General features: G+C 43.5%; 2 protein-coding genes across 3 annotated transcripts in view; one reads left to right on the plus strand and one right to left on the minus strand.

Moving 5' to 3' along the window:
- The window catches only part of LOC126494948 (uncharacterized), a 36,604-nt gene extending 23,147 nt beyond the window's left edge, over positions 1 to 13,457 (plus strand). The window contains exons 6-9 of the mRNA XM_050132524.1: positions 4,236 to 4,397; positions 6,489 to 6,661; positions 9,179 to 9,296; positions 12,060 to 13,457. Coding sequence (XP_049988481.1) covers positions 4,236 to 4,397; positions 6,489 to 6,661; positions 9,179 to 9,296; positions 12,060 to 12,248 — 642 coding nt within the window. The 3' untranslated portion in view covers positions 12,249 to 13,457. The remainder of the gene's footprint in view (positions 1 to 4,235; positions 4,398 to 6,488; positions 6,662 to 9,178; positions 9,297 to 12,059) is intronic.
- A 7,452-nt stretch (positions 13,458 to 20,909) lies between these two features.
- The window catches only part of Zc3h6 (zinc finger CCCH-type containing 6), a 52,262-nt gene continuing 47,928 nt past the window's right edge, over positions 20,910 to 25,243 (minus strand). For both annotated transcript variants that reach the window (XM_050133985.1, XM_050133978.1), the window contains 2 exons: positions 23,910 to 24,146; positions 20,910 to 23,436 (listed from right to left, as the gene is read on the minus strand). In XM_050133985.1, the coding sequence (XP_049989942.1) occupies positions 21,983 to 23,436; positions 23,910 to 24,146 (1,691 nt within the window). In that variant the 3' untranslated portion in view covers positions 20,910 to 21,982. The remainder of the gene's footprint in view (positions 23,437 to 23,909; positions 24,147 to 25,243) is intronic.

Here is a 25,243-nt window from a genome sequence, read left to right on the forward strand (position 1 = left end):
AAACTCACTCCTGTCTGCTACACCCGGGAGGAGCAGGAAGCACATTCCAAAAACAACTCTGTGGTTTTGAGGAAGCTGAGGTCACAAGACTCTTGTTTTCTTGGCGCTCTCTCACAAGCATGCAGAATCCCGTTGCATGACTCCATTCTTAAACCGTGTTCTGACAATCCAAGATTTGATAGAGAATCTATCCCCACTGTGACCTTATAAATCCAAATAGCCTTCAGACGTCTCTCCCCTTCCCTGGCTCTCTGTAGCCGTCAGCACACACTAAGGATGCCACCCACCCACCAACTTGACTCTGGTTTCTGTCAGTGCATCAGAAGTGTCACCCATAGCTGCAAGGCAGGGCGGCAGGGTTGGGAGATGCTGGACATCAGTCTCTGGGTCTGGAGTCTCTATCATAATCCTCGGCCCACGTTGAAAAGTTTGGAGTCCTATCTAGATCTGGATGCTGAAAGTCTCTGGTAGGTGTTAAAAAGGCCCTTTCCCAAGCTTCCTTACATATGAGTTCAGGTTTCTATTGTGATGGAGGAGGGTCATCTGTCTGTGTTACTTTCATTGGTTGATAAAGAAACTGCCTTGGCCTTTGATAGGACAGAAAATTAGGTAGGCAGAGTAAACAGAACAGAATGCTGGGAGGAAGAAAGAGTGGAGCAGTCGCCATGATTCTCCTCTCCGAGACAAGACGCAGGTTAAGAATCCTTCCGGACCAGCCTGGTCTACAAGAGCTAGTTCCAGAACAGGCTCCAAAACCACAGAGAAACCCTGTCTCGAAAACAAACAAACAAACAAACAAAAAGAATCCTTCCGGTAAGCCACCACCTCGTGGTGCTACACAGATTATTAGAAATGGGTTAAGCAAGATGTGAGAGTTAGCCAACAAGAGGCTGAAACTAATGGGCCAGGCAGTGATTAAAAGAATACAGTTTCCGTGTAATTATTTCGGGTATAAAGCTAGGCGTGTGGGAGCTGGGCAGGAATGCGGCCCACTGCTCCTACTACACTATTGCTGTGATAAAACATTATGATCAAGTCAGCTTGAAAAAGCAAGTGTTTAATTGACGTAACAGTTTCAGAGGCTTAAAGTCGGTGACAGTAAACTGAAGATATGGTGGCAGGAGGCTTGGAGAGCTCATATCTCAATCCGCAAGTAGGAGGCAGAGAGCACCCTGGGAATGGTGGGAGGCTGTTGAAACTGCAAAAGGGACACACCTAGTGATATGCCTCCTCCAAGACGGCCACACCTCCTCACCCTTCCTCAAAAGCCCCACTAACTGGGACCAAATATTCAAACACATGAATGTATAGGGGCATGCTCATTCACCCTGCCACACCCACTTTTAGCTCCAGACCACCACGTCCATTCTTCATGGTCTTCAGTCCCTGCTGCTGAATTCCTGGTCAGTGAGTTCTTCATCACTTACTTCTTTTCAGCTACTCCTTCCTTCCCAGGTCCCAGCAGGCTGACGGGTGAGCCTCTCTAGAAAAGGCCTCTGCCCTCCACTCCCGGCACATAGGGACATCCTGATCTAAAGTTGGGCCATTGCTGAAGCAGAGACATCATTCATTTTCAGAAGTATGCTTTATATTGAAAAAGTCATACAGAAACCCCAGCAAAGACATGTGATTTATTAGTACTCGCTAGCTGAGGGTCCTAGCCCACTCCACAGGGCTACTACAGAGTACCGCAGATGAGGTGACTTGTAAAGAAAAGAAACTGAACTGGCTCACAGTTCTAGAGTTTGTGCCTGTCTGAGGAGAAGAGACAACCAAGGATATCTTCAATGCTTTGTTATTGGGGTCACTTCCAGTGTAGGACAATTTGTCTTGATTCTGGGATCAGAAAGAACACAGGGAAGGTGCCACTAAAGATCTGATAGTAAAACCACATCTAAAAAAGTCAGGTCCAGCGGACTTTTCAGATGTCAGGGCTGCTGTTTCCTTAGAAGGAAGCCAAAATCAAGGTTTTTTTTTTTTTTTTTTTTTTTTTTTTTTTTAAATAGTTATTCACTGTGAAGACCTTTGGAATAGAATGGGTTCAAGTTGAAACATCCAAGGATTCCTGAATCTCCTTTTTAGAAGATGAACATCTTTTATTTATTCTTTGACAGTTTTACACATGTGAACAATGTATCTTTCCCATCTCCTTCCTCAACCATCACCTCCAATTTGACTCACAGGTCCCCTCTCCTACTCCCACTTAGTCTCCTCCCCACCCTCTTTTGGAGTTGTCTCAGACCTATGGTCTCACTGTGTAGTCCTGGGTAGACTAGAACTCTGTGTAGCCCAGATTAGCTTTGAACTCACAGATATCTGCCTGTCTTGGCTCCCCGGTGCTGGGATTAAAGGTGTACACCACTATGTCTGGATCCCTATTTTTATTTATGTGTATGAGGGTTTTGTTTATCTGTATTTCTGTGTACCACATGCATGCAGTGACCTAGGGCAGAAAGGGGCATCAGATTCCCTGGAAGGAAATTACAGATGGTTCTGAACTACCAAATGGGTGCTAAGATTTGAACCTGGGTCCCCTGGAAGAAAAGCCAATGCTCTTAACTGCTGAGCCATCTCTCCAGCCCCTTCTCCTAACAAAACAAAAACCAGGGACTGGAGAGATGGGTCAGTAGTTAAGACAGTGGCTGCTCTTCCAGAGAACCTGGGTTCAATTCCCAGCACCCACGTGGCAGCTCACAACAGTCTGCAACTCCAGTTCCAGGAGCTCTGACACCGTCATACAGAATATAGAAACAGGCAAAACACCAGTGTATATTAAATAGATTTTAAAACAGGCAATCAAAAACCAAAACTGAAACCAAACAAACACACAAAACTGAATCCCGTCAGTGCTGCCTGCTGAAATGCTAACTGTTCATGTTGGCTTGATTTTGTACAGGTAATCATAGCTGTGGTGGCTCCATGAGCGCAGTGGCCGTGCCGTGTCCAGAAGACAGCCTTGACAGCTCCCCATCCTCCAGTTCTTATATTCTGCTCTTCCTCAGTGTTCCTAGGCCTCGGTGGGGTGTCAGTTCAGATGTCTCGTTTAGGGCTGAACACTCACCTGTCACTAATTCTCAGTATGTTGACTAGCTAATGAGTCTGTGCTGGCAACTGCAGAGAGTGGCTTCCCTGGCCAAAGCTGAGAAAGATTAATTCATTTCTTCCTGGGCTGTCAGCAGCCTAACCCTAAGTTCTCTTCAGGAGGCTACATGCTCTTTCTTCTCCCTCATAAGCCTGAACACTCACAGGAAAGAAATACCCTATGCCGCCTAGGTTGAGATTCAAGAATGCCATGTTTCAGTCTCTGCAAATTCCAGGGAAACGGAGTACAGACTCACAGGGGATCATCATGTCTTTTCTTGCTGCTTCCCTACAGTACATTTGGAAGATTGCCCAGGGCTTTGAGGACTCAGGAAATCCGCCTGATTCCCTTGTGCCTTCTTTAAAATGATTTTAAAAGCGATTGAGAGGATGGGGTGAGGGAGAGGGCTCAGTTGATAAAGCACTTACTGCTCCTGGTGGTGTGAAAGAAAATGGCCCCCATAGGGAGTGGCACTATCAGGAGGTGTGGCTTTGTTGAAGTAGGTGTGGCCTTGGTGGGAGTGTGTCACTATGGAGGCGGGCTTTGAGGTCTCATACATGCTCAAGCCACGCCCAGTATCTCAGACCACATCCTGTTGCTTGCACAAGATGTAGAAATCTCAGCTCCCTCTCCAGCACCATGCCTGCCAGCGTACTGTAATATTCCCAGCCACCGTGCTCCCAACCATGATGACAAAGGACTGACTGAACCCCTGAAGCTGTAAGCCATCACCTCAGTTAAACGTTTTCCTTTATAAGAGTTGCTGTGGTCATGGTGTCTCTTCACAGCAATAGAAACTCTAGCTAAGACACCGCACAAGCGTGAGGACTTAAACTTTATTCCCAGGTTAAAAACTTAGGTACACTAATGTGTTACATACTTGTAATCCCACCACTGGGAAGGGGGGGATGGCAGAAGTGGGCAAATCCCTGGTCCAGTCCAATGGCAGAGTCTGTCTCAAAAAACAACGAAGACATCTCCTGAGGAACACTGGCCTCCACATGTGTACAAACACACACACACACACACACACACACGCGCACACACACACACACACACACACACACACACACACGGAAGCATCCTCACTACAGTTCAGTGGCCCGAATATCAGGAACTGTATTGTTCTAACCCTCTGACCATCTTCTTTCAGCACCAGCGTGGCAACCCCTCTCTGCCTCCTGCTCAGATGGACCAGACTGTTGAAGAGAATGGCGGTGCAGACAGCGAGAACAGAATCACCCAGATCACACACGAGATGGCCAAGGAGGTGCTCCTGATGGCTCAGAGCTTGAGGAAGAGAGGGCGAGTCCTGGTACTTGATCTTCAGCAGGTCATGGTGGTGGGTGATAGGGCGCCTGTCTAAGGCATTCCTAGACAGGGCTGGAAGGAAGGGTCACACTGAAGATCCTGTCAGTATCCCATCTCAGTAAAATCCACCTCACTTCTCTCCTCCCCTCCTCTTTCTGGCTTGACTACTATGGTTTTCATCAATTATATCAGGGAAGATAATTTTGCCAAATCTTCAATGCAGTAAAATTAGTAAAAATCAAGGAGCCATTCATTCCCCAGAACAATGAGTCAAGAGTGTCATTTATGCCTTTTAAATTTTACTTTTTTTTCTCTCTCTCTCTTTTTTTTTGGTTTTTCGAAACAAGATTTCTCTATAGTTTTGGAGCCTGTCCTGGAACTCACTCTGTAGACCAGGCTGGCCTTGAACTCACAGAGATCCACCTGCCTCTGCCTCCTGAGTGCTGGGATTAAAGATGTGCACCACCATAGCCAGGGTTAAATTTTACTTTTAAGTGTCATTATTCCCGTATGTGTGCATGACCCAGGGATGGGCAGACGTGCCAAGACATGCCTATGGAGGTCAGAGGACAACTTTGTGGCATCAATGCCTTCTGTTTTTGTGGGTTTCAAGCTCAGTGCACAAAGCGTTTGCAGCGAGTGCCCTTTCCCCAGAGCCACTTCAGGAGCCCATTATTCACATCTTTTAAAGCTGACCTCTGGAACACTGTCTCAATGCCTATCAGGACTTTAACTCAGTGTCCTCCTACCTCAGTCTTTACAGAGCTGGGATTACAGGTCCATGTGTTAGCACACCTTGCTGCTCCTCCCTCTATGCCCCCGCCCTGGCCACTCCCAGATGACAGAGAGGACTGAGTTCTCTTGAATGCTAGCCCATTATGGCTGGCATCCCTGGAGGGGAAGGGCCTTTTCCCACTAGCTTCTAGAGGCTGACTTCCACCGCGAGCCTATTCCCAGTCTCTGTAACCCTCTTCTTAATTAAACTGAGGCAATGTTTGCTATCAACATGCCATAATGGGAAAAATAAATGAAAAAAAAAGAAATGTGCTTACTTTGTGCATAGATCAAAAGGAAGACACAAAACGGCAGGCAAAAAACTTCCAGCGTGGGCCTACCAGGTACAGATGGCTTCAAGGGACCTGACTTTCCTATCCTGGGGCAGGACAGAGGGTTCAGGAGAGAAGGGAAGGACACTCCCTGGTTATATTACTACAGAGACAAACCCCGAGCCTCCATTACACCAAGACTCAGATCTTCTGTTGTTGGGTCCGTCCTCCCAGCTCCCCCAGCCAGTCAACTCTGGCTAAACCAGAGACCCCCAAGGCCACCTAAACAGGTGTGGCTTTCCAGGATGTGTTTCCAAATCCAGTGTTCTGATTTAAATAGGACGCAGGTGTCTGCAGGGGTGTGTGGCTAAGAACCTAGGAACTTGCAAGCCCTGCATCCCTTGTGTTTACGGAGAGATGTACAATCCAAGGGCCATTTTAGGAGTGGAGTTTGCTTCTGGTAGGAAGTGGCTATGCAGAATTCACCCGAGTTCCCCAATCTCACATCCTGATCATAATACCAATTTTTTTTTTTTTAATAACTGAAGTATTGTGCTCTTGAGTGAAACGAAAATAAGACAGAAAATATCTAATCAGGGCTGGGGTTATTTGGTAGAGCTCATTTGGTAGGACACTTATCTAGCATGCACAAGGCCATGATATAACCCCAAGCACCACACAAGCCAAGCGCAGTGTTACGAGCTTGTTATTCCGGCACTCTCAAATCAGAAGTCCAAAGCCATCGTCAGCTATATCACGAGTTCGAGGTCAGCCTGGGAAATGTGAGCCTAGGCATCTGGGTCCTGGTCTTCTGCTGCCCCAACACAGGAAGAAGATTGTTCCTCATTCAGTCAGGTTCTCTCTAACCCAAGAGAAAGCCCTTAGAGTTGACTCAGGAAATGGTGAGGCTCAAACACACTCATTTCCAGGGGCAGAAGTCGTTCAGTTAAGAAAGCTGAGGGCAAGCGTTGTAATTTGTCCCTGATGTCTCGGGGGAAACCTATGAAGGCAGTGTTGGCCTACCTCTCACACTTCCTTCTCTGATACAGACCAAAGATCAGCTCATTGCCTCAGCCAGAAAAATCTCAGCTTCCGGAAGAAACATCGCCAGACTCATTCACATCATTGCTAAGAACTGCATAGATCAGAGATGCTCCGGCGAGCTTCTGTGTATGGTGGAGCAGATTCAAACCATGAGCAGCCAGCTCAGCATCATCTCCAGGTAGGAGGCAGCTTGCGAGAGAATGGCTAAGTTTTGTGAGGCCTGGTGGGGATGGAGGGTGAGTTATTCGTATATGTTTAATGACTTACCCTCCTAGAGTTTACACCGGTCCCTCCCCGATGCCGAACACAGGCCCCTACTCAATGGCATGGCTGAGCTCACAACACTTCAGGGGTAGTTAGCCTTTGACACAAGTGACTGACACCCTTTCTTTGTAACCACCTGTACATTTTGACAATTAGTCCTCTGTTTTTATGCTAATCATATCTAATGAAAATGCCAATTATCTTTTAAAACATGGTGCACAGTGACATTTTGGACAGCGGAAGACTGCGTATGTGATGCTGGCTCCATAGGTTAATCACATGATAACAGCACAGCCCTCTTGGTTTGTAGTGTAGATGCATGCCCGTCCATGCCAGAGAACATGGGGAAGTCAGAACAACTTGTAGGGTGGCCCCATGGTTAAGAGCACTGGCTCCTCTTCAGAGAACAGAGGTTTGACTCCGAGGACCCACATGGTGGTACACAACCGTAACTCCATCTCCTGGTGATTGGCATCTTCTTCTGGCCTTCATGGACACCAGGTACACACATGGTACATGTGTACACATGCAGGCAAGATACTCATACATACAAAAATAAATCTTTAAAAAATAATAATAAAACTTGGCAACTGCTCTCCAGGAAATACCATTTCAGATGCATCATCATCTTGTTTTCCAGCCGCCCAGACCCAAATAATCACACGGAAACTATATTAATTACAACACTGGCCATTTGCTCGGTTGTATTTCTAGCTAGCTCTTACATCTTAAATCAACCCATTTCTCTGTATTACCATGTGGCTATGGCAGTACCTCATTTTCTACTCGTCTTGCTTTCTCAGTGGCTGGCTGGCATCTTTCTCCTTTGTCATCTGCATGGCACTCAAGATTAGCTGCCAATATGTTTTCTACATAAGACATAAATATAAAAATGACCACCACAAACAAATCTGTTTTATCATCAAAATGACACCACCCCATAGACACAAGGCACATGGTTCCAAGCAGGGAGAAACGACACACACACACAAAAAAACTTCCCTGGGGGCTGGAGAGATGGCTCAGAGGTTAAGAGCACGGACTGCTCTTCCAGAGGTCCTGAGTTCAATTCCCAGCAACCGCATGGTGGCTCACAGCCATCTGTAATGAGATTTGGTGCCCTCTTCTGGCCTGCAGGCATACATGCAGACAGAACACTGTATACATAATAAATAAATCTTAAAAAAAAAAAAAAAACCAAAAAACTTCCCTGTGTCAACGGGCAGGAAGCGCTAGGGGGAAACAGGCAAAGCATCCACTGGTTCTCACGGGAAGGAATGGGCAAGGCCAAATGAGCAGGCTAAGCATGTGTAGGACTGATTATTTTAGATTTGGAAGCTGTGTTTGCAGGTAAGTCATTTGCTCTTTCTGGGAACTGGTGAGCCCTGGAAGAGGCAGTTCCTCCAACATCAGCCTGCATACAGCTCTGTGCAGGGTTTATTCTCGTTCATGTTTTGATGACAGCTGGCATCTGTTCCGTTGCCTCTACTCAGTCATTTCCATGAACGACACACTCTTCTTTGTCATTATAGATGCTATATGACTCACATTTTCTTGGCATTAAAGCAAAATTTTCACTTAAAAATGCTAAATTAAGCTCTTAGAGTGGTCTTCCCCGGGACTATGGAGACAACACCTGCATGAGGAGGACTTGAGCTTGATTCCCATCTAAAAACTGCGTGTGGTGGTGTTGAAGTAAGGAGCGGCAGGGCTGCGTCCCCGGCACCTGGCCGTTCGCATGGCTAGCTTATGCCCCGAAATAATTACACGGAAACTGTATTCTTTCAAACACTGCCTGGCCCGTTATCTGTAGCCTCTTATTGGCTAGCTCTTACATATTGTTCTAACCCATTTTTAATATTCTGTGTAGCCCACGAGCTGGCTTACCAGGGAGGATCTTAACCTGTGTCTGTCTGGAGTGGAAGAACCATGGCGACTCTCTGACTAAGCTTTTTTCCCCCAGCATTTTCTTTTGTTTACTTTACCTACCTAATTTTCTGTCCTATGAGGGCCGAGGCAGTTTCTTTATTATTAACCAATAAAATCAACAGATAAGATACAAGACCCACCTCCATCATGGTGGTGTGTAGGTCTAACCCCAGGGCTGAGGCAGTGAAGACGGGGTTCTCCAGGGTTTGCTGCTATAGCCAAACCTGTTAGCTCCAGGCTCAGCGAGAGATGCTGTCTCAAGAACAACAAAATGGAGGGGGGGGGGGACGACGACAATTGAGGAAAACATTTTCATTGTTCTCTGTCATGCGTACACACACACACACACACACACACACACACACACACACACATCCTTTGCCTGAATATTCCTACCAAAGTGTCTCAACTTTCTGTATGGGGCTTCTTGACAATACTGGTATTTATTGGCAATCGCCTCCTAACCTGGGTTATAGACTTCTTTCTTTCCCAACACCCCCAGCGTAAAGGCTTCCCTGGCAAGAAGCAAGTCCTCTGAAGAGCTCCTTCTAGACAACGCACAGAGACTCCTCCAGGCAGTCTCCAAGGCTGTGAGGGCTGCAGAAGCCGCCTGTCTTCGGGTGAGTGCCACAGGGACCTAGCAAATGCTCCCGGTCACCAGGACGCCTTCTCTTAGCTATTCCATGCTGTTCCTTCGAAACCAGTGACCTCACTTCCTGTCGGTTTATTTGCGTGTTTTCTGTTAGCCTGGCCTTAATTTCAACCCTTCTTTAGCCATGCTCAGCCTGCAGATGAGCCTACCTTAGCCTTCTGCACACCTTTGCTATGTGTTCTTCTGTTTCAGGTTTCCCTTTGTTTGTTTAGTTAGTTGAATGAAGTTTTTGTTTTTGAGATAAGATCATGGATAGCCCGAGCTGGCTTCAAACCCACTGTGTAGCCCAGCCCGACCTTTAAATTCAGGGTCTTTTTACCTCAGCTTCCTGAGTGCTGAGGTTATCGGTGTTTACTACCAGGCCTAGATCTCTTTTTTTTTTTTCTTTTGTAGGATTTATTATTTACCTGTGCATTTTTGTTCACATTTCAGTTAAAGTCGTGAAGATATTAATTGCAGGGATATTTACTTTCTTCTCTGATAACAGGCTCAGATCTGACTTTAGTTGATTTAGGGGATTTGATTGTTGTTGTTTCTTGACGATGGCTGGGGAGTGTTTTGTTTGCATGTCTTATAACTTTCCATTGGAAACTTGACATTACATGTAGATTTTAAACGCTAATTTTTACACATATATTCATGTCCTCCAGGCATTGACCTGACTTGGGTTTTATTGTTGCAATCACTGAGGATTTCAGGCTTACCTTGTGTTTGGTTTACTGTCCTTTCCTCAATAACCGAAGACTTCCATTCAATAAAAAAGGACATATCAACAGTGGTTCACGCCTATGTGACAGGAGCTGCTCCCTTCCCCAAAGCCTGCATCTCAGAGAGGGGTTCTTAGTCCTCTATCCCAACCGGAGCCTTTCTCGGGAGCATCAGACGAGGTCTTAGACAGAAAACTCTGAGGACACATGGACCTTGCTTGTGGATGGGCGCTATACTCACACGAATCCAATTTGGACATTAGCAATTTGTTCATTTTATTTTTCAGTTCTGGAGGTCAAAGTCAGTGCCCTGAAGAGACTAGGCAGATGCTCTCCTACTGAGTTGCATTCATAGCCCTTAAAACTTTCCCCCAAGCCTTACATTCAATTGCATGGCTGCCCTGTCTCCCCGCAGGCTGAGTCTTGTGCAAACCAGTCCTATTCCCATCTCTCCTCAGAGATGCCTGCTTTTCAATACACCTAAGGCTGGAGAACCTCAAACTCAGTCCTCAAATAGATTCAAGAAAGCACAGTTTTGTGTAGTGACTGACTGTCTCGTTGGGGGAAAAGCAAGGCTTTCCTGGCTTCCCACATCTTAAGCAACAGCTTTAGATGGATGCTATTGGCAGGCCTAAGAGGGCACCTCCCCCGGTGTGATGTAAGACACTGGAGGTGGATGCAGGAGGATCGGAAGTTCAAAATTATCTTTAGGTACACAGCAAACTGGAGGTCAGCCTGAGCAACATGAGACCCCCATCTCAAAGCAAAACAAAACCCAAATCAAAAATAGATTAAGTAAATAAATAAGAGATTACATAGGGCCTCTGTGTGAGGCCTACCTCTGCCCTCATCACTTCTTCCCAGGCCTGGTCACTTCTCCTTCAGACCTGAACTTAAATCCTACCTCCTCTGAAGGGATGAAACACCTCAACTGTACGGAGGCCTTTTGACTCCTGATAGAATTATGCCCCTATGAACCCACCACAAATTGAAAATATGGTTAAATCATAAGTGCATTTTAGGCCGGACATTGTGACATACACCTGTAATCCCAGCAGTCAGGAGGCTGAGGTAAGAAGATTGGAAGTTGGAGGCTAGACTGGGATTCATAGTGATGAAACCTTGTCTCAAAAAGGGAAAAGAAGGGGCAAAAAAAAGCTAACAAACAAAAACATAGAAGACACATTAATAGTCTAACCTAATTCTTAAAAATTACTTAGTTTTTATTTTATGTATATAAATGTTTTGCCTGCATGTGTGTCTGAGTGTCATATGTATACAGTGCCCTCAGAGGCGGTTTCGGGGGCGGGAGGTTTCAGATCCTCCTGGAACTGGAGCTACAGATGACTATGAGCCAGCATGTGGCTGCTGGGAATCAAACCCAGGTCTTCTAGAAGACCAGCCAGTGCCCTTCACTGCTGAGCCTGGTCTCCAAGCCCTAATAGTAATAGCTTAAGACATAATCATATTTCAAAGCTGTAAATTGGTAATCCTAAGTCAGGGATCATCTGTAATGCAGACTAAATCATATCCAGTTTCCTGTTTCAGCTCTTTGTGTGCAAGACACAAGCAGAGGAAAAATTTGGATGGGGAGGGAAAAAGAGATTTTAATATGTGTGGGTATTCTGGCCTGCATATATGTCTGTGTGCACACGTGTGCTTGGTGCCCGAGGAAGCCAGACGAGAACACTGGGTCCCTTGGAAGAGGAGTTAGAGGTGGTTGTGAGCTATCATATGGGTGCTGGGAATAAGACCCGGGTGCTCAGGAAGAGCAGCCAGTGTTCTTAACTGCTGAGAGGGGATGTAAAGAGCTGGTGGTGATCTCAGAACATTTATTTCACTGGGATAAATCTAAAGCCCTTTGCTCTACTTTTCATCTCCTTCCAGGGTGGGTGGTCTCTTGCCCCCTTCACAATGATACTTGACGCTGTATAATGAGAGCTGTGACTCTAGAAGGAACCCCATAAGAGCAAGCTCCACCAGGGTCCCCAGTTTTGAGCTTGACTATCCTTCCACTCCTGCAGGGTTTGAGATGGCCTTCCTCAGATCCAGAGGAGCTGGAGGTGGCTGCCTTCTGCACACAGTGGAAGACGAAACTACTACAACACCGACTTCAAGAAGCCTCAGACAAAGACTGTGATGGGCTGGGCTTACGAAAAACAAGCACGAGGAACCTCCCAGCATTGGTGGCCCTGGTTCAAGACGCATTATAAAAGCTGAGGCATATTCTCCAAATCAGCCTGTGTTGACCACAGCCTGTGTTGACCACTGTGGTAACTTAGCACGCCTTTTGGGCAGAATCTGAAACATAGGTAGAGGTGGCCAGGGCTTGTGCTTTACAGAGCTTCCCTGACAGCATTCCTGGTCAAGAACATGGGGCACTGATGGAAACTTAACGGGGAATGCTCCGGTCTATATGTGATACAAACAGCGGGATTTTAAAAAGAGCAGCAGACAAAACGAATGTGAACGTACTTGGAGAGACTCATGCCTTTTTGTTTCTTGTTTGTCCTATCCATTCTTTCACTCTGTTCTGCTCATTCTGCTTTTTAAACCACTTTATTAATTCATATATCATAGTATTCATACATCTAAATTATATCTTCAGTGGTTTTTAATGCTCACAGATTTATCAACACAGTTTAGATAATCCCTTTAGTAGTCTTTTCTTTTGCCCTAGCCTAGTAGCTGTTAATTACTTTCTGTATTTATTTTAATTAATGTTTTAAGTTTCACTTTACATTCCATCCCCCACCCACTCCTCCTCAGGGGTAAGGGCTCCCATGGGAAGTCAACAAAGTCTGCCTGGTGCTTGGTGTGGATCTCTGCATCTGGTTCCATCAGTTGCTGGACAAAAGCTCAATGATGACAGTTGGGGTATTCACCAGTCTTGATTACAGGGGAAGGCCAGTTCAGGACCCCTCTCCACAATTGCTAGGAGTTTTAGCTGGGGTCGTCCTGTGTGTTCCTGGGAGTTTCCCTAGCACCAGGTTTCTTCCTAACCCATATGTCTCTATCAAGATCTCTCTTTCATTGCTCTCCAACTTCATCCCTCTCTCTCCTCAACTTTTTTTTTTTTTTAAGATTTTCCTAGACTGGACACTTTCTATAAATAGGATAATACAAGCGGTTCTTCGTGACTGGCTTACATTGCTTAGCATAGATTTTGAAAGTCCATTTATATTGGTACTTCATTTCTTCCTGCCCTTTCCATTGTATGGGCGTACCACACCTTACTTACCTGCTCACCAACGGCTGGACATTTGGGTTCTTTCCACTTTTAACTATTCTGAGTAAAACTTGCATTGAGCTTATTGGAATGGTGTTGTGGGTAATACTTCTGCATCACTCTCTTCTTTTGTCAAATATATAATTATGTCACATCTCTCAGTTTCTATACAGTTCATCTGTGCACTGGTCCCCCTCCCATTATTACAGCTAATGATTCATTAATTTTATTAAACTTCTCAAACAACCATATTTTGGTTCTGTAGATTTTCTTGTATTTCTGTTTTTATTTCCTACCTCACCCATAGCTGTTTAAGGCAGAAGAATAAACCTTGTTACCTCATTGCAAGCGGAGAAGAAGTCCTGTGGGGTGGCTTGATGTGTGGGAAAGTGAGTGAAGGGCCGAGGCTAGGCAGGAGGAGGAAAGTCCTCAACCATCACACCCACCTGTAGATCCTACATCCCGGAAATGATCACCTACTGCGATAGTGGCACCGATGTTCTGGGAGTGACCAACTATTTCCTGTCAGGATTTGAGGACTGTTCCACGGGATGGAATATGTGCCTGGCATTGCAAACCTGGTCAAAACTTTTATGTCTATGTGGGTCGCAGGTCCTATAGTGAGCATACTACTGATGTTTTGCCAACTTGTAGCTAAGCTGCCTTATTTGTGTTTGCACACATAGACTAGTGCAGTTCTTAGCCGTGGTTAGAGAGGCCTATTTCAGCAATGGGCAATGGTCAAAGCAGGGATTCATAACTAGCTAAAGTATTGGAAATGAGTGCTTGGTCCTAAGGGGAACATCCGTGTCACCTTCTCTGAGGCTCAAGGAACATCAAGCAAGATGGGGTAGGACTATGGGAACCAAGCATGGGGAAAACATGGCAGGGCATTGATCACGTGTTCTGAATATGACACAGCAATTACACCAATTCAGCAAAGCTAGCTGACCAGTGAACTCCAGGGATTCTCCTGCCTCGTTCTCCCTGGTGCTAGGATTATAGGTGTGTGCCATCATGCCTTGTTTTTCATATGGGTGCTGTGGACCTGAACTCAAGTTCCCATTGCCTGCACAGCAACTATGGGACAACTCCCCAGTGCCTTCATTGTTCTTGAGCAAAGGAATTTGCATCTTGTAGATGTGGCATGTGATACTCAGTTAAAGCCTGAATGATACTGTTCATACAGAAGAGGCACCAAGACTAGACTATGCTGGCTCTCAATGAAGCAGTTTCTGGTGATTAGATTGATTGCTCAACAATTAAATCTAGTAATCTTGTAGATTCCCATAAGGCAATGAGCACTTGATCAGTGAAAAGACTAAGAGGGAAACCAGAAACCATCTTACTGTCATGTTCCCTGACCATGAAGGGTTGCTGAGCATCTCCTGCTGCAATGAGATCCCATTTTGACCCCAATGAGTTCCTGCAGTTGATTTTCTGGCAACCTGTCAGATTCACATATTCTAGGCATAGTCAACCTACAGCCCGTGTGCTGCGTGCATCCCAGGGTGTTGGAGCACACAAGGCTATACAGTAAAGTACAGCTGACAGACCAATAGACTAATCCACAGGAGTGTATACATACATGTCCACATAGAATAACCCGTTTTGTAGAGCTGCAGGAACACTTGTCTTTTGAAAAAGTCATTGTTGTAATGGTAAAAATAAAACGGCACCATTCCCTGAGGGGCCCGTAAGCCTCGAGGGGCAGTGGGTCCCAGGCAGGGAGTCGCATGGTGAGTGAGAGACCTCAGCTGGTCCAACGAGGAGCCAAGGCAGGTGAGAGACAGAGACAGAAAGGCACGCCATGCAGGGAAAGTGGGTATTTAGTGGGTTATGGAAGGGAAGAGGAAAGAGGAGAGGGAGAAGGCAGACAAGGAGAGAAAGACAGAGAGAGGGAGAGAAACAGAGAGGGGGGAGCAGGGAAGAAGAGAGGAGAAGAGAAGCTACCTCTTCAGGAGAGAGATGGAAAAGGAAGGAGTTCAGGCTGGAAGTGGAAGGAAGATCCGCTTGCCTCTGTAGATGGGAGGGAATTAGCAGGGCTTGTCTCTTAAAGGGACAGGACAGACCATTACAGTTATGTCTGTAAAAGCCTCGTGAAGCCATGATTCTTACCTCAGCAGTGTAACTTCTCCTGCACAGGCAATAGAATGAACGACCTTTCCATTCCCCACACCATGAGACCTTAGTTCTAACAGTCAAGCTTACATAGAGTCAATCCCACAGAATTACCTAACAGACCACATAGAAATTTCTATAGAAGACGGGCACTGAGCAGGAAGGCAGCATACCCGCTCTTACCAGACAGACAGGTCAGGGTGTGAGTGAAGTCCAGATTCAGGGACATTTAGTAACTTTATCTAATGGTTTGGGGTGTCAGGTATTTCCCCTTGGATGCTGACTCTTTCCTGGGTGGTGTCACCTGTTCCAGAGTGCTGCTTTGTCAGGTTCTACCTGCCCTTTTTTGTGATTTTGATATGTATATTATCATTGTCCTTGCCTATGGAATTTTCCAACTATGACTGTAAAAACTAGAAACCTCATTGGAGATCACCCTTCTCCTCACTGTTTCTTCATGCAAAGAAATTAAGAACATGCAGCGGTAACGTTGATTTATTCTGTTTACTCTCAGATCCAGTTAGCCAGTTTTTGCTGGCCATAGAAAATCTTTTTGGACCCTGAGACTTAATGGGCTTAACCCCAAAATAAACCTCAATTACCAGGATAACTATGAATGCCGCCCAAACAAAACCATCAACCTTAACATGCCATTATGTCTTTTTAGATAGCTGCCCAGTGCAAACTCTGTAGGTGACGTCACAACATCAGAAGAATGCACACACCTGAATGTAAGAGGGTTCCTAGAATGAAGACAGCTGGGAACAGGGCCTTACTCTGCTAGTCTGTAGTTAGATAAGGCATAATTTCCCTGAAGAAAGGATTTGCTGAAGGACAGTGTTCCCTTTTTAGGAAGCCTTGGGATGATCCCCATTTATAAACTCTTGTATGTGCACAAGGCTCCCTTGCCTTGAAATGCTGAAATTAGAGCAAAACAGAACACTTCCAGATGCACACATTAGAAATGCTTTTAAATTCAGATAATACAGAAAAAAATACTACAAACACTTGCAACAGTGCCACTGCTGAGAATGTCAGTTAGAAATTTTACTAGTAAATTTAAAAAACAACAAAAAACAAAAAACAGCATAATCTGCTTTTTCCCAAGTGATTTGTTAGCGCTTAGTGTTATAGTTATTAATTAGCAAAGCACACCCTTGCTGTATTCTCTGAAGAGATTAGCAACGTAGTTGTTCTAGTAAATTGGTATATATAAACTTTCCAAGGCGAAATAGAAGAATTTCCCAAAAATCTGACATACAATTTTGGGAAATAAAATAATCACACTGGAAGCGCCAAACAAAACACTTTATCCTGAGTAGGTATAACCCAGATTTCAGCCCAGACAGATGGTGCGAGTGGATCTGATAGCAAACACATCACCAAGTCTGGATACCTCGGGCACAGGCCACCAATGGCCCTGCCTTATGCAAGCACCGAAGCCCTGTGGAATCCTAACATTGGATCTATGCTGAGACCCTTTCTGAGTAAGGTGGCTAGGGCATAAGCAATGTAAAAATGTTTTAAATTTTGTCAAGTCAATATACAAATGACTACTTCTTGACTTCTATTTTTATTTACAAGGCAGTATACTTTTTTTAAAAAAAAAAAAAACTCTTCTATGTTAACCTCCCTCCTAAACACCTGGAGGAAAAACTGTAAGATGGAGGCACGTGACACCCTCCCTGAGTGGGTGACCATGCTCTCCTTTGTGTTGATTTTAAAAGCATGCAAAATAATACAGGGCATCACTGACAACGCCAAGGCACGATGGCAATGGGGATCCAGGGAAAAACTGTTACTGTTTAAAAATTCGGCCTCTATGTGTTTATTTCTTTATAATAAATTATTATGGATAAAACCTCTTTGACAAGATACTGCCACTGTTATGATTTTTTTTTATTGCAGTAAAGAGACATCATGACCATGGCAACTCTTATAAAAAAAACATTTAATTGAGGGGGCTTGCTTACAGTTTCAGAGGTTTAGTCCATCATCGCCATGATGGGGAGCATGGCGGCATGCAGGCAGACACTGAAGAGAGCTGAGAGTCCACATCGTGCAGGCAACAGGAAATAGACTGGCACCTGGGCAGTATCCTGAGCATGGGAAGCCCCACTTCCTCCAACAAGGCCATTCCCATTCCAGCAAAGCCACACCTCTAAATAGTGTCATTCCACCATGAGATTATGGGGGCCAGTTACATTCAAAGTACACTAACGAAATGCAAGTTTTAATATTTCTTCCAGCCTTAATATCCTCAAAGATACTTAAATCCACAGCGAAGGGCTGGAAAGCGGAGCTCAGTGGCAGCTCTTGCCTGGTATGCTGAGGCGCTAGGTTCCATCTCCGGCACTGAAAGAAAACAAAAGTCGTTTGCATAAAATCAACAGTGAGTCAGATGGATGGGGACTGATCACTTGAAGAGCTGATACTAATAATACATTAGAATATTTTCATTCTTTCTAACACATTTTACATTTAAAACATGAACAACTCATGAATAAACAGTGTGGTCACATGCCCACCTGAGCCAGTATCTCTGCTGTTTCTAAGAACCAGTGGCTTTTATACTGAATAGATGTCCACCCCACCCTCACGTACTGTTTCAGAGACATACAACGTGGCCCGGCAGCAGAGCAGTTGTTGACATCCATCAACATCCATCATGTATGAATTGGGCAGATCAGATCCTTATGACAAACTACAAATCTATACACCTACCTCTAGGGTAGAAAAGGTCTGTATTTCTTACACACTGCCATTTGAAGACTTGCTAACCTGGTGGGCTAGTATTCTCGGAAACAACATCTCAGGTAATTCTCTTATGATTTCAGTGCAAATCTAAAGCTTCATAAAATCGGTAAACCACACAGGTCACGCCTAGTTGTTCTGGAACAACCTGGAATAACGTAATAACCCCGACAGGAATGTAGGGATTGTGTCTACGATATACAGAAAGCAATTTTATATTTACAAATATGCTATAAAAACAATTCCCTCACTACCTCAAACCTAGGAATAGTTGAAATTATTTATATATCACAGATAAGAAACTAGACATTGACATAAAGCTCAGAAGTCAATTCAGAACAAGAAAGTGAATTCCTTTGTCCTTAGATATTGAGACCTTCAAAAGTTCTCTGTCCTTCCAGCCCCGTAGCTATTCAGTTGAAACAAGACTTAACTACTCAACTGTTCTCTCACTCTTGAAATAAATAGGACTAGCAGGAGCATTAAGGTCTGGAAAACTAAGGCAAGTTAAAAGATAAAACAAAACCAAACCCCAAACCCAAAACCTGAAGCACATATCATCACATAATGTGGCTCTTTTTACTGCAGCCCAGTTCTGGGGTTTCAAGTACAGGGTAGGAAACATGGAGGTTCCATACAGAAATGGGGTCAAGTACCTAAGAGTGAAACAAACCATTTTAACATCTGATTTGTTTTCAAAGTTCAGAATAAAGTTCTAACCAAGATACAGGAAAATAGTTGATATATCTAAATTCCTATGATCAGCTGCTATTCCTATTTTATGGCCTGATTCGTACTCTATCCAGCCAAAGTAAATGGGTATGAATTTTGAGACCCAGCAGGAAGGTTCAATGCATCACAACAGAAGCGACTACGCAGTCTTCCAGAACCAGCCTGTTTCTGTTGTCTGGAAATGTGAAGCTTCTAAGAGCAGGGCAGAACTTACTTTCACTGTGATATTATACACCAAATTCCACGAATTCTGAAAATACCAACTCCGTCAGCTGCTTCTCTGTTGCTGTGATGAGACCCTACGACCAAGGTAACATACAGAAGAAGGAGCTTATCCTGCCTCGTGGTTCCAGAAGCATGAGTCCAACCCGCAGGTAGGCATTTAGAGCAGGTGAGCACCGCTGTGGAAGTCAGAACTTGAGAGGTCACATCTTCAAAGCATGAGATGGGCAAATTGGAAACAGGTGAGTCTTTTTTACTCTCAAAGCCAGCCACAAGAGACAAACTTCCTCCAACAAGACCACATCGCCCAAACCTCCTCAAACAGCAACTCCAGCTGGGTCCATTAATTCAAATATCTAAGTCCATGGGGAAAGTTATTTTTAAACCCCAATGCAACCCACTTTAAAGAAGGGCTTACTCACTGGGAGAAGCAGGCATTTGTTACACTTTTTGGGAGATAGTAATAAACGGGGATTAAGCAAGTCTATGTTGACGGGCTCTGTAATCGAGTATCTCAATCCCAAAGACTTATGTTTAAAAGCCCCATTTTATATAAATTGTATTGTAAAACCTGCAACTAAAATTAAATTTGCTTGTAAAATAGTCTTTAGGGCACTAGCTGATATAATAGACATCCATGAATGAGTGTGGTGGCTTGAATAGTAATGGCCCCCATAGGCTCATATATTTGAATTCTTAGTCATCAGGGAGTGGGACCAGTTGAGAAGGATTAGGAGGCCGTGGTCTTGTTGGAGGAAGGGTGTCACTGGGAGCAGGCTTAGAGGTTCCACTTCCTTCTCTTGGCCTGCAGACGAGGATGTATCTCTTAGCTGTTGTTCCAGCACCTTGAGTGCTGCCGTGCCCGCTCCATACTTCCTGCCATGCTGATACTGACAATGGACGAAACCTCTGAAACTGTAAGCAAGTCCCAGGCTAAATGTTTTATTTTGTTAAGAGAAGCCTTGGTCATAGTGTCTTTTTACAACAGAACAGTAACTGAGACAATGAAATGAGTAAACAAATATTCCATTATTGGAATTAATAACTTTGAAATCCTACTTTTAAATTATCCATTTAATTTCCTTTTCAGAAATTTAAAAAGGAGGGCTTTTGTTAAGAGTTTCATGTTTAACAAGCCAAATTATCTTCTTTTGTATATTTAGAATTATTACTAATTCAACAATAAGGATAAATGCATGAGTGGAACTAAAGATTTGTTGCGATTTTTGATTCACTAAAATTTAGATATTTTACTGATTTTTAAAAAAATTCCAATGAAAGGAAATTGTACTACTTTGGGATACATTTTTTTTGTCAGTTTTAACTACTTTATTGACTTTTCAATTAACAGTAAAGTTCATTTGAACAGTAAGTTAGAAAATGGTTTCTATGGTGGCTTTAAACAGTATCTTTAATCCTACCCTGTTATCCAGATCCATTTTAGGCAACAAATAGAAACAAAAACCTTTGCTGTGAACTGTGAAAACTGCTTCGGTGGGTGCTCTCTTTAACTAAGCACTGGAGTTATTACCTCCTTTGTCTCATAAAAACTTCCCCTTTACAAGCGATTTCCTGGAGGCACCCCAGCAAACATTGCCATACACCAGCAGTTCAAGAGACCATGCCAGTGTAAGACTGTGAGTTATGAGTCAGATCATAAAACACAGGTGTCATTGTCTATACTCATCAACAAATACACAAAAATGAATACAAGTTACTTGTCATAAAATACAATTTCTAATCAATTTAAATTTCTAAGCTATGAGAACATTAAATAATTAGAACACAGGTGACCTCTGCTATAAAACCAGTCATGTGAGATCTAAAAGATTGTTTATTGGTACCCTATACAGTGGAATATATCTGCCATCTCAGTGGAAGTTTTTGCTATGCAAGAAAAAATATAGAAACTAGACATTTAAAACATTATCAGCTTATTAATTACTACAGTCTCACTTTGAAAATTGTTAAAAATTGCCAGTCATAATGAACACAATTATTGCAGTTACATCATTTGAAAGAGATAAAAATTATGTAACTAAAGACCAAACTCTGAAATACATAATTATCACAATGTGACACAGCAATAAACTCATAACTATTTAATATGAAAAATTAAATTTTAAAAGTTCTATTACAGAACCTGGAATTTTTTTTACTGTAGCAAAACATCTTATTTATTTCCTTCGACTTCTATGATACAGTGTACAATAAAATACTTTTAAAAGATACAACATTCAAGTGCTTCATGTACACAAACAGTGTTGCCAATGCCAATGAAGTGATGCCCTTAAACACGAGCTGAGCTAACTATGGTTTTAAATGTTTTCACCTTGCATTTTACTTAGCAGTTGGCTTTACAAACTAATCAGTTTTGTGCTGGCAGAGATGATCCTAGTTAAAATACTGATTTTCAAAATTAATGTATATCATATTGCTTGAAACTAAACAACCATATAAAAGTGTTAGTTGTTAACCTAAACATTGATTATGAAAGACACTGGCATTTACTTGGGCTGAGTGTTGAGTTCATGATAGTTCACTTACTTACAAGTAAAAAAGTACTTTTACTAGTTGGGTGGTGGTGGTGCACGCCTTTAATCCAAGGACAGGTTCCAAAGCAACACAGAAACCATGTCTCAAAAACCAAAAAGAAAAAAAATACTTTTACTAACGCTAACATGATATGTATTTCTATACTACAGTCTCTTGAAGTTATAAAAATATTATATAAAATACCACAGACTTTAGAGGATATAAGTTCATGTGGTCCTGATACTAGCAGCTGAAAAATGCTTATAATTTAAAAAATAAATAAACTATAGAGGTAAACCAGTTACAAACAGCAGAGAACTGTGAGAGGGTGGCAACAGCTTAATTACACAACAGCTAACAAAATGGTGACGCAGTTGGATCAAATGTCTTAAAAACCTCTTTCAGAGACTTGTCATCGTCTGGGGCTGGGCTTCCCTGTCCTGGCTCTCTGGCCTGCCTTGGGTCACTGTATGGAGGTCTAATTAAGCCTGTTAAGGCCTGAATAGGAAGACTGTGCAGAGCGGGAACCTGGACCTTATCAGTACTCCCCAGAGTATCTGCTTGCATGTCTACTGGTCCCTCAACAGGGACTTCCATGTCTGCAGGAGATTTCTGTAGGATCACTTCTCCAGGGGAAGGGTCATTTTTATCACTATTTTTTAAACCACTTGTTTCCTGGTTCTCTGCATTTTCTTCTGAAGAAATGGCTGCTAGCTCTGATGAAGATGATGAACCCTTCTCCCTGGGATCATACAAACTAATGCCACTAAGAACTGAACTTGAAGTTCCTATTGGAAGGCCAGCTGAAGAAGATAGTTTGGGGGCATATGGAGGAAGAGCCACAGGACCAGCATTGGTAGGTAATGCTGTTGAAGGCTGGGACAAAGTAGGGTTTGATCTGGCTAAGTTTGGGGCACTCTTTGATACATGTGAGTCCTTTATAGCCACTTGATGTAACTCTGTATTGGGCAGTCTGTGAAGCCTAGGGTCAGAATTCTTTTGCAACCTAGGGTCTCCTAATTTACCTCCTGAACTATGCAAGTCTCCACACTGTTCTAAGTAGCCCTCTCTCTGTGTTAGATTCATTTTGGCTTTGGCTGCTGATTTTGGATCAAGGGACAGGGCACTTTGATGGTCACTTTTTGTATTCCATAACCTACTGAGCCTCTGGTCAGCTATAAGTGGAGGCAGAGGTAAATTGATTGAAGATACTGGATCAGGTTTAGGTAAAGGTACTGGAAGTAAGTCTTCTGGAGCCCACACGATGTGTTTTGCAAAGTTGGGTTTGGTTAGGATAATGTCCATTTTAATGTGACTGAATTGTCTTAACTGTGACCTTGGATCCTGAAGTACTACTCCAGGTGAAGAATCCAAAGGTATTAAGAAGGCTTTTTCTCGCAGTTCTCGTTCTGTATCTTCATCATCATCATCTCTTCTTTTGGGTTTGCGATTTGTACCAGCATTTGCATGATGTAAATCACACTTTGCTCCACTAGCAGAAGAGCCTCCAGGAGCACTTCCATTCCCTCTTAATTTCCTGGGGTCCCACGCAAGTCTAAGATCCACTGGGACAGACTCATGAGGCTTCCTAATGTCTTGCCTTGGGACAGTCCGAAGCCTAGGGTCAACCACCTGACTTCCTTTCCTCTTCTCTTTAGTAAGTCTTGGATCAGTAGGAATGCCAAGCTCTGGGGGAGGGTGCTGCTGACTTCTTAGAGTTCCTGTTTGTTTCTGTAATGTTCTCAGTATTGACCTGACACCACTTCCTTCTTCTTCTTCACTGCTGGAGTACCAGTTAACTGTATCATCTAAACAAAGACAGAAGCTTGTGGTCAAAAACAAAGCATTCATATGTGACCTTAATTAAGACTAAAAGCAATACTATTTCTGAACTTAGTATAGTCACTAAAGAGATCCCCCCCCAACCTACTTGGCTATATGTACTCTCACCTCTAAATAATAATACAGATTTCTCCACTCCTAGTAACAAACAGATTTAGACAGTTTCTATTCAAGTGTATTCTCAATGTTTAGGAAGAACTGATCCTGCATCAACTCGTTTTAGGGACACGCACAGCACAGTAAGGCAAACTGTGACTTTCAAGTAAACTTTTAGAAAGACTATTCTATCTGCCATCTTTTTTATGCTTGTGTATAAATAAATATAACCTTTGCAACTGCTATTTAAAGCCTGTCACTGAAGCCAGGAACAGTTATAAGACGAGGGCTACAAGGTAAACTGGAAGGTGATGGTGCAGAGGAACTCATTTTCACATCTAACCTATTAAACCTTCTTCCTTGCTTGATGTTCTATGAGGCTGGGTGCCAGCTGCTTCTTCTTGGTATCTCTGAGCCAATCGGATGAAAAGAGCTCTCTGCACTGCAGGAGGGAGCCCTGAGGCAGGCAGAGGGCAGTGACCTGTCATATTGCTGCTGGTGTCAGGCCCACTCCCAAGGTTAGATGAGTCATGGGCAGTGGGAGGCTGCTGGGGTGCAAATTCTTCAGGCCACATCTCATCTACAGATACAAAAGAAGAGACACTGTGAGCTCAAACTCCACCAAAGTGTAAGAGACTGAATCTCTCCTAATTACCACATTAAATTCTTAAGTTGTATAATTAAGTATTTAAAAATGTCTAAATTCTATTGTTTTAAATTGATGTGGGATGTCCTTCTGTATATGTGCTGCTTTTATTGGTTGATGAATAAAGCTTTTTTGGCCAATGGCTTAGCAGAGTGAAGCCAGGCAGCAAATTTGAACAGAGATATAGAGAGAGAGTAGGTGGAGTTAAGGAGATGCCATGTAGCTGCTGAAGGAAACAGATGCCCAGAACCTTGTGGCGATATACAGATTAATAGAAATGGACTAATTCAAGATCTAAGAGCTCTCTAGAAATACGCCTGAGTCATTGGCCAAGCAGTGTTGTCATTAATATTGTTTCTGTGTTACTATTCGGATCTGGGCAGCAAGGAACAAATGAGCAGTCACTGACAACAAATGGCAAACTAACATAGACTGATTACATCCACATAAAACCTGAGAGAACTTGGGAAGAGATTCTAGACACAAAAGAACAGAGATAAACACAATTTCTTGGTAGCAGCATTTTCTTGGGTGGGATCTGTTTGCTGGCTGCAAGCAGAGATACTGCTCCTTTAAGAAGGCTTCCTGGTTCATCCTGGCAGCACAAACAGATGTGGCTCTTTCAGGAGGTCCTGCTATGGAACATTTAAATGGGGTTTGTGAGCAGCATGTTACAAACTGCTTAATGGTGACACAGACTCGCTGCGTCCCTGAAGCTGGGGCAGTGAACATGCCTCTGCCATGGTGGACTGGTTGGAGAAAACAGACAGGGCTGTGGAGTTGGTCCTAACCACACCCACTTAACATTTAAAAAAAAAAAGCACTCCTAGTCAGAAAATGATTACAGATATGCAATAAAGACAGATTCAGATGAACAAGACCTCTGAATGGATCTTGGATAAAAGTACATAGGCTTGGGAGAGAGAAGAAAAAGTATAGATAGTTACAAAAAGAAATAGGTTTAAAAAATAAAGTCTTTAAAGAGACATCAAAAGTAATATAAAAGATTACAGACAGTCATAGATTAAAGG

Source organism: Alexandromys fortis, unplaced genomic scaffold, assembly GCF_014885135.2.
Source record: "Alexandromys fortis isolate MF-2015 unplaced genomic scaffold, M_Fortis_MF-2015_v1.1 scaffold_6, whole genome shotgun sequence".
Lineage (NCBI taxonomy): Eukaryota > Metazoa > Chordata > Mammalia > Rodentia > Cricetidae > Alexandromys > Alexandromys fortis.